The sequence below is a fragment of the Erythrolamprus reginae genome, chromosome 1 (genome assembly GCF_031021105.1).
Source record: "Erythrolamprus reginae isolate rEryReg1 chromosome 1, rEryReg1.hap1, whole genome shotgun sequence".
Classification (NCBI taxonomy): domain Eukaryota; kingdom Metazoa; phylum Chordata; class Lepidosauria; order Squamata; family Dipsadidae; genus Erythrolamprus; species Erythrolamprus reginae.
Genome location: NC_091950.1, coordinates 50,677,054 through 50,685,840, shown reverse-complemented (window position 1 = coordinate 50,685,840; position 8,787 = coordinate 50,677,054). Strand labels below are relative to the sequence as shown.

At 37.6% G+C, this 8,787-nt stretch overlaps 1 protein-coding gene across 1 annotated transcript in view; it reads left to right on the top strand.

The window, feature by feature from the left end:
* The window catches only part of DLK1 (delta like non-canonical Notch ligand 1), a 14,078-nt gene extending 9,552 nt beyond the window's left edge, over positions 1-4,526 (top strand). The window contains exon 5 of the mRNA XM_070733464.1: positions 2,005-4,526. Within this exon, the coding sequence (XP_070589565.1) occupies positions 2,005-2,719 (715 nt within the window). The 3' untranslated portion in view covers positions 2,720-4,526. The remainder of the gene's footprint in view (positions 1-2,004) is intronic.
* The last annotated feature ends 4,261 nt before the right edge of the window (positions 4,527-8,787 follow it).

The following is an 8,787-nucleotide window of genomic DNA, read 5'->3' as shown; positions in this document are numbered from 1 at the left end:
GACCGCTGGCAGACCTCAACAATTGGAACAAATAAGCCACCCTGAGTCTTTGGACAGGGGCGGCATATAAAATCAATTAATAATAAATAAATAAAACATTCAATAAATAAAACATTAATTAAATAAATAAATAAATAAATAAATAAATACATAAAAACAATAGTTATGTTTTCAATATTTATAATGACTCAATACAAATGGAGAATATATATATATGTTGAAGTCTATTAGTTAGCCGCCATGTTTTATATGAGGTTTTTAAACCGAGTTTGAAAGTCTCCACTCAACTATGTTCCCAAACTGTGTTCCCAAATAGCAGCTTTGGACAAGAATCTTACCATTTGTAATATAAATTCTAGACTTTTAAGCATGACCATGTAATTTTTTTCCTGGTTACAATATCAATTTCTTTTATATTTTTCCCACAGTAAATTATACAATGAGTTAGATGAAATACATGGAGACACAAAGCATAAGAATAGAGAGACACTTCTAAATTTTTTTTGGATCTAATAGCATTGCAGATATTCATTAGACACCAGTAACATTTCAGTCCTCATTTTTACCATTCATTTTTAACAATACAAAAAATCATGGCACAAGAATACATTCTGTTGGTTCTAGACCAATCATATCCTAGGTTTTTATGGTATTTAAGTACAAGTATCAGAGATTTTATATATGACTTGCTTTCAAAGGAAGACATTTGGTTTCCAGAATCATGGTCTGAACTTTGTAGATAGATTGCCTGCACAAGAAGGGATGTACCTGCAGGAACTGATAGAAATATGTTGATCAGGAGGACTTTAAATACAAACCAATGAGTGGTGGAAATGCAATAAGACCTTGTAAAGACTTGTGCACTGTAGAAGTTGCTGAAATGAGATTCTGAAAGCACACAAAGAAAAATCAGAATATTGGCTCAGAAAATTTATGACTTTCATTAGTTATAAACTAATATTAAGACCATGGGAAATAAGATGAGTCTGAGCTCTTAGTATAAAAGGCAAAAAATGATTTAATAAACATGGCAGACATATGGTGTGATGAGTCTCTTGGAATGCAGCGACTGAAGAATACGATTTCTGTAAAAGGAACAAAAGCAGAGAAAAGGAAGAAAAGAACTACTGGTTTTTTAAAAGATCTGCTCAAAACGAAGAAACTTTGCAATACCATAGAATACATCTGTGCTAAAGTAAATGAACAAATAAAAGCAATACAACTCTTGTCTACTCTTCCATACCCAGTCTGGAAGAAGATATGGATGAAGCCTTTCCAAAGCAAATTACAGTTTTGCCATAGAACTGCCTATGATCCCAGGCAGTCAAGCTGTCAACCTTTTTTCACAACAGTGAAACAGTGGTCTTTGTGAGTCTAGATCTGGGATCCTCAAGCCTGGCAACTTTAAGATTGTGGACTTCTATTCTTAGAATTCTCCAGCCAACTATGCTGGCTGGAGAATTCTGGGAATAGAAATATACAAGTCTTAAAGTTGCCAAGTTTGAAGACCTCTGGTCTGGATTAATCCTGGATCTACACCTTACTTAGACTTTGCTGTATTATCTGTAATCTAATACTCAGAAAAATTCAAATGGATTGTGTTTGGAATGCTCTAGTAAAACACCTCTAAGGGTGGTGTTTTGCCTCAAACTTAAAACATTTCATTTTATGCATTCAAGTTTTTTAAAAAAAATGGGGATGGGGGAAGAAAAATGTAAGGAAACAGAACTGCTACTGGTGTGAATTATAAATCAGTGGTCCCCAACTTTCTGGTTTGGCAGCCTAGCAGGTGGGAGAGAGGATGGTTCAGTGAGAGTGGTAGATGTGCACATTTGCACAAGTGATGGCCCACAAATGGAGCTCTGCACTCATACATACACTCACCCACCACTTGCACTGGCCCAGTTCTGAACAAGTGGACTGCAGCCCAGCGGTTGGGGGACCCCTGTTATAAATGATCACCCTTTCATTCATGTATTTTTCCCCTCTTCTTTTGAATTGCAGCTCGCCTTGTCAAAATGGAGGAAGTTGTTTGGACGATGATGGGTTTGCACCTTATGCATCTTGCGTGTGTGCTCCAGGATTTACTGGACAGTTTTGTGAACTTGATATTGATAACTGTGAACCAAACCCTTGTGAAAATGGAGGCACATGCACAGATATTGACAAGAGCTTCCACTGCTCTTGTCCTATTGGCTATGGAGGTGTGTTATGCAGTAATCACATCCCAGCTTGTGATAGTAGCCCTTGTGAAAATGGTGGGACATGTCACGGACACCGTAGCAGAGGCTTCGTGTGTAGTTGCAAACCATACTTTGCTGGGCCCACCTGTAGTTTTTCCACTAGAAACAAAAGTGTGAATGTGGTGGTTAAACAAAGACAGAATCAGAATCGCCACCTGCATTTGAGAGGGCACCTTAAACCAGCTCAGCTGCAAGAGAAGGAAATACTGACCATAAAAGAGACAATCGAAAAGAGGCAGTCCTTGCTCACTAAGAGTCAGGTGATCTGCTTCATGGTCCTAAGCATTCTTACATGTCTTGTTGTTTTGGGTACAACTGGGATTATATTTTTCTCTAAATTTGAAGTATGGCTATCCAATGCAAGATACAGCCATTTACTGCGCAAGGAGAGAGATTGCTTTCTAAAAGCAAATGATGATGAAAATGTTTCTGTGAATATAATATTTCCTGAGAAGATTAACCAGGGTAATGAATAGTAGGTGTATCTAAATCCTTTTATTTAGCAAGGACACCTCAAGCTCCATACATGTCAGGGAGATAGATCCATTTTTATTTTTACCTGTGATAAAAATTCTGGCTTTGACAAAGAAGAAAGATGCTCTGCTTTTGCCAGAGAAATATTCATTTCCAACATGTTTTCTAGTTAAATTGTTTTGTGAACCAGAATTGCATAAACTTTTGTGGACTGAAGGCTACATTTAGCCCTTTCAGTAGAAAGCTAGGAATGCAAAACTGGCCTACTTTTTAAAAATGATGCAAGTTTTATTTTATTTAGTTAATTAACTATAATGTAATTATTCCTCATGCATTTAATATCTTTTCCATTCTCTAACATTTTAAATTCAGCAGCAGAAACTTTTTTAGTGGCTCTGAAGATCACACCAGGGCTTGTTTGAGAGAAGGGATGTTATGTGCCAATGTTTACATGACACTTAATTTAGGTTGTAATCCTATATTATATATCTGGAAATAAGTTCCAATATAATTTTTTAAAATCAATTTTTATTACAATTTTTATTCCCTCCCCCAAACATACATATTTTATGAACAAAGTATTGTCCAAATCATTCTTACATATCTTTTCATGTACACAATCCATTTTACATTATATCTCTGTTTTTCATCATAATGTGCTCTTGGCATATTTCTTTATCTCCACTTATTTTCTCCAGATTCTTTCCTTTTGTTTCTTTTATTCAGTTGTAAAAATAGTAATTTTCTTGGGCTTTAGTGTTCTTTAGTGCCCTTCTCCCTGCATGTTATTTCCCAATTACCAATTAGCCAATAATTTCAGCTCTGGGACACCTTCTAATATCCAAATTCAAAATTTTCTTTTACCTGAGTTGGCGAATCAGTCACCTGGTTCCAAAACTATGTTCAGACATTGCTCCTGCACAAAAATGTAGTCCGGTTGCCTTAGCTTCTTAGCAGTCATTTTGAAATGGCCACCACTGCGCCACTGGTCTGAAGAGCTGTCTCTGGCTTGTCGAGGAATTTGCCTGTTCCTTTCAGTCGTCCTAGATGCCTCTCCTTCTTTACCATCTCTATAGGATGGTTCGGGTCCAAAGACACCCTCCCCCCAACAATGGTTCATCAATATGGATTTTCACGGAGCTCATCGGAGCCCGCTATTTTCCAGCCAGTCTCACCATGACACTTCCAGCTTCTCCTCTAGTTCCAATATACTTTGTGGATTTTACTTCTGAATAGGCAAATGCACCATTGAATGATTGTTATTGTAAATAAAAACTCAATACAATATTCTTAATTAAGATAGCTAGTGTCATATTCTATGTTTGGCAACTGTGATATTTATAAATGAATTTATAATGCTTATTTTGAATAAATAGTTGTTAAGGGCTACACAGATCATACTGTAAGAGTAACTGTTTTCTTTTGATAATGCTAATTTATATGTTTTTCTCAATTTGAGCCAAATATTTTCCAGTTAAAAGAGAAAATTATGTCCATATCCTCAAACACATGGCTACAACTATTTGATAGATCAGAACAATGTTTCTCAACTCTGGCAATTGTGAAATGGATAGATTTCAACTCCCAGAATTTCCCAGCCAGCCTTGTTGCCTGAGGAATTCTGGGAGTTGAAGTTCATATGTCTTGAAAGTTGTCAGGGTTGAGAAATACTAGATCAGAGCATCAGTCTCCGCAATTCAGCATTCTATGTTGATCTCAGTGGTCAATCAGTAGCCAACCAGATTAATTAGATGCAGAATTCAAAGCTAATATCTCTTTCATTATTATTCACTGGCGGTATCATGCTACTCTCCAAATAAAAAAGATGCAATTACCAAGACTACATATATATATGTCACTTTTTTTTTGCTGAATTTGAAAATTAAGGGAGACGAGGATAGATCTATTTTAGCCTTATTTTGGCCTCATCAGCTAGCCATACCCACTGGGACTTGAACCTGCAACCTTTGCCTTGTAAGGCAGAGAATTATCCTCTAGGCTACAGTATCCAATCCCTTCAACTCTGCACCAGGGAAGGGTTACATATTTTGTGTCAAATCACCCTGGTGTATTGAAGGAACATCACAGCTCCTTATTTGCCTCTCGGCCCAACCCAGGGCCATTTCCAAGGCAGTTAATTTTATTGATAGCCAACAATTCTATCTGTATGTGTCACTTTTTTTTTTTGCTGAATTTTTGTCCAATATATTTGGCTGGGCAGATTTTACACGGTATTTGATAAACTCCCTGGTTTTCAAATACCGTGTAAAATCTGCCCAGCCACATATATTGGACAAACGAACTGGAGAGTAAATGCACGTGTTGCAGAACATAAGAATGCATTAAAGAAAAAAGAAAAAACCTCCTCCCTTTTCCAACACTTCAAAACTACAGGACATGAAATTGATTTTGACAGTACCAAATTAATTTCCAAAACAGAACACTACAGCAAAAGAATAATCATGGAAGCAATCGAGATAGAAAAACATCCCCAAAATATGAACAAGCGGGATGATACCTCTCGCTTACCAGACATCTGGAAACCAGCCCTCAAACATATCCCAGCCATAGAAACCAGACTCAGAACACACATTGTAAAGCAATCAAGCAGCCTGCAAGTTCCAACTACTCAGGATATCACGCCCAATCTACAACCATTAACTAATCAGCATACCTCAGCTATATCAACGACCCCAATTGTTACCCCACTGACTCACCAGGAAGTTTCTACACAGCAGGCAATTGCTGAGCCATCAAACCACACCCAGCCACCAGTATTTATAGAAGGAATGCAGCTCGGGTCTCGCAGTGTTCGCCTGAGAAGAAGGACAGAAACACCAGCCTGAAAATTATCCCACTACATTCCCTACAATAAACCATGACCCAGAGGTTAGTGCATGAGATTGGTTCTATGCTTTACTATATATCTGATTGGGTGATCCAAGGCCACAGCTATCTCGACATCAAAGGTATCTCATAAAGTTGTTACTGAGGTAAAAAAAGAAGTTAATCCCCATGTACTTAAACTGAGGAAAGTGGGACAAAATAAAGAAAAACTAAGATAAATAGATCAGTGTGATTACCCTCCATGGATATGATGAAGAGACAATGCTGAAGGAAGAATGAATTTTTAAAGGCAGATTAGTTGGTTCAGAGCAGATGTGAGGTAATAAAATGGGGGCTTTCAATTTGTTACTTAAATCTTTTAGCCTCTGTGCATTTGAGGAATAAGAGATCTCTTAGTTCGCTTGCCCCCAAGTTTAGTTGCTTAGTGGTTTTTATTTGCTATCAAGATATATCAGGACCTAATATGTTATATTCTAAAATTTGACCTTACTGAATTTATTGGGAGATTTATGTATGCTGAAATCAATAACAAATCTAGGGCAATTTTAAGATTAATATATTTGAAAACAAAAATCTACTGTACTTTATCAAATGCAATTATTTTTGCTGCTATAAAAATAGACTTGAATTCATTTACCCCATTATCAATAATAATAACAATAATAATGGTGATAAAATCTATATGTACCAACAATTCTGTGTCAATATTTTAAACATGTGTGAATGATTTTTAACAGAAGATGTGAGATGTCTCTTCTACCCTCCTGCCCTCCTTCCCATGGGTATATATTGTTTCCTGATATTCTGTGTGTTATGGAGTGTTGGTGTGTGTGTGGGGGGGGGGGTGGATATGGAAGAAATAAATTAATACAAAAGATCCCTCTAAGCCAGGGTTTCCCAACCTTGGCAACTTGACGATATCTGGACTCCAACTCCCAGAATTCCCTAGCCAGCATTCGCTGGCTAGGGAATTCTGGGAGTTGAAGTCCAAATATCCTCAAGTTGCCAAGGTTGGGAAACACTGCTCTAAGCTATTCTGTTTATGCAGATGTAAAGTTCTGACTGTGTATCTTACAAAATTTATACGTTTTCATTCTCTATGTTTAAAAATAGTTTTTTTTTATTCTGACAGTGATGACATCCAGTTCAACAGGATGATCTGGAGAAGTAATTACATGGAATGGGGAAAGTGCCAGTGTATTCTTGCATATGTCCAAAATGTTCAACCAAAAAAATAGTATTTCAATCTACATGTGGATTAACGCCAAGAATGTCACTCTAGTTGTAAAGCTGCCAACGAATCCATATTGTCAAAACAAATAGTCTTAGAATATAACATTGGATAGGAATATTTTCATAATGCAGTATAAAATTGAAGAACCTTGATTATCTTTAGCCCAACAAAGTTTGTATTCAAGTTACATGTATTAAAATGTTCATTAAATATGGAAAATATATTATATTGCAGAGCTCTGAATTATATGAAATGACAGTTGGCCACCTTACCCTTCTGAAATCCCTTTAGATAGTATATATAGTTAAAACAAGCAATTTACATCTGTATAAGTAAGGAAGGGTTTAGGCCATGGATGGACCTAAACTGTGAATAACCACTCAGCACCCATTTTGGAATCTCTAGGTGATTTTCAAAGTGTGACTAGTGTGAGTGGAAACTGTTGTGGTTAGCTCTGGCCCAGCTCTTGCCCCAAGGACTGTGGATGTGGGGGAGACATCCACATGCTGCAGGCCTGTTTTGCCCCCCAGTGGAATCTGATGATGAAGGTTCCTCTGACCAAGAAGACATGAGTGACAGGGAGGAGGAGAGTGTGGCAGACAGCTCAGAAGGAGATCAATTATCTAGCTCCTCCTTGGATTCGGAACAAGAGTTAATGATACAGCCACGCATGCGGAGAGCGATGCATAGGCAACAACAACTGAGAGATTATTATCAAAGAAAATGAGGCCTCCTGTGGTTGGGTCGGGCTGTGGTAATTAGTGAGGCTGCTATAAATAGCAGCCTGTGGGTTTGGCCATTGTGGAGGATTATCTGATCGTTGTGTTTCATGACTGCTTTACTGATGTTGACCTTTTGTGTGCTGATTTTTCCCCGCTTTGAAACTAAACCAGAGCAAAGTATGTTTCACTTTGTGAAAGAAGAAGGACTGTGAATTGCCTCACAGCTGCAAGCTAAGTATCACAGAACTGATAAGGGACTTGTACAAATTACCAGTTTGTTTGGAGACAAGTGCTCTTTGCTATACCAAATGAGGGCTTAGTTTAAGTGAATTTTCATTATAAAGAACATTGTTTTGAATTTTCAAACGTGTGTGTGTCTGAAATTTGTACCTGTGAATTTTTGGGAGGAGTCTACCAGAGAGCCCGACAGAACAGGAACCAATATTTCAGGGTGATGGTGGAATATGGCAAAGCCTTGAAGCTTCATATTTAGTTTGTAATCCTTTTACTTCAGTAATATTTGTGGGGACAGGTCAAAACAAGCAAGATGGTGCATGTAACATCATGATGCCAGCTCTGTCCTCTTTGTATGTCCCCTGTCCTCAGTGTTGCATGCATACGCAAAAGAGGTGAGTCTTGTATGTTATGTTTCATCTTTTATCTTGCCTAGTGTGGCCTTCCCCCCTACTGTACTATACATACTTCAAAACATGTTGTCAATAGCCTCAAGCCTGAACAAACAGGGACCATTGCTTAGAGCTTCAACATCCGGCAGACAGATATACAAACCACTCTGACTTGAATCGATAAGCAGTCTTTATGGATTTCAAGGCAGCTTTAACAACATCTCAAGGGTAAGACTCTGAGACATTTGGAGGAGATCCTCCATAGACAAAAGACTCTTGTTCCTAATTCAAAAACTACACGATAAAAACAGCCTCAGGCGGGGAAAGGGGGGGGGGGCTTTCTGACTTTATTTAAACTGTCAAGACGTATTTTATCGCCATTGCTTGTTTTTAACATATATCAACTCTCTAATTCAAACTCTTTGGAGAATTAATTTTTTAATACTGTATTTTAATTATTGTTATCATTGTGAGCTCCCCCAGAGTCCAATTGGAGTTGGGCAGCATATAAATTTCACAAACAAACAAATAAATAAATAAATATCCATACCCTAAATTAGCTGATAGGCACCACCCAATTCTACTCCATGTTGTCTACCCCCTTTGTCCTCTTGGCATGAAGTGGGCACTAAGAACTCTAC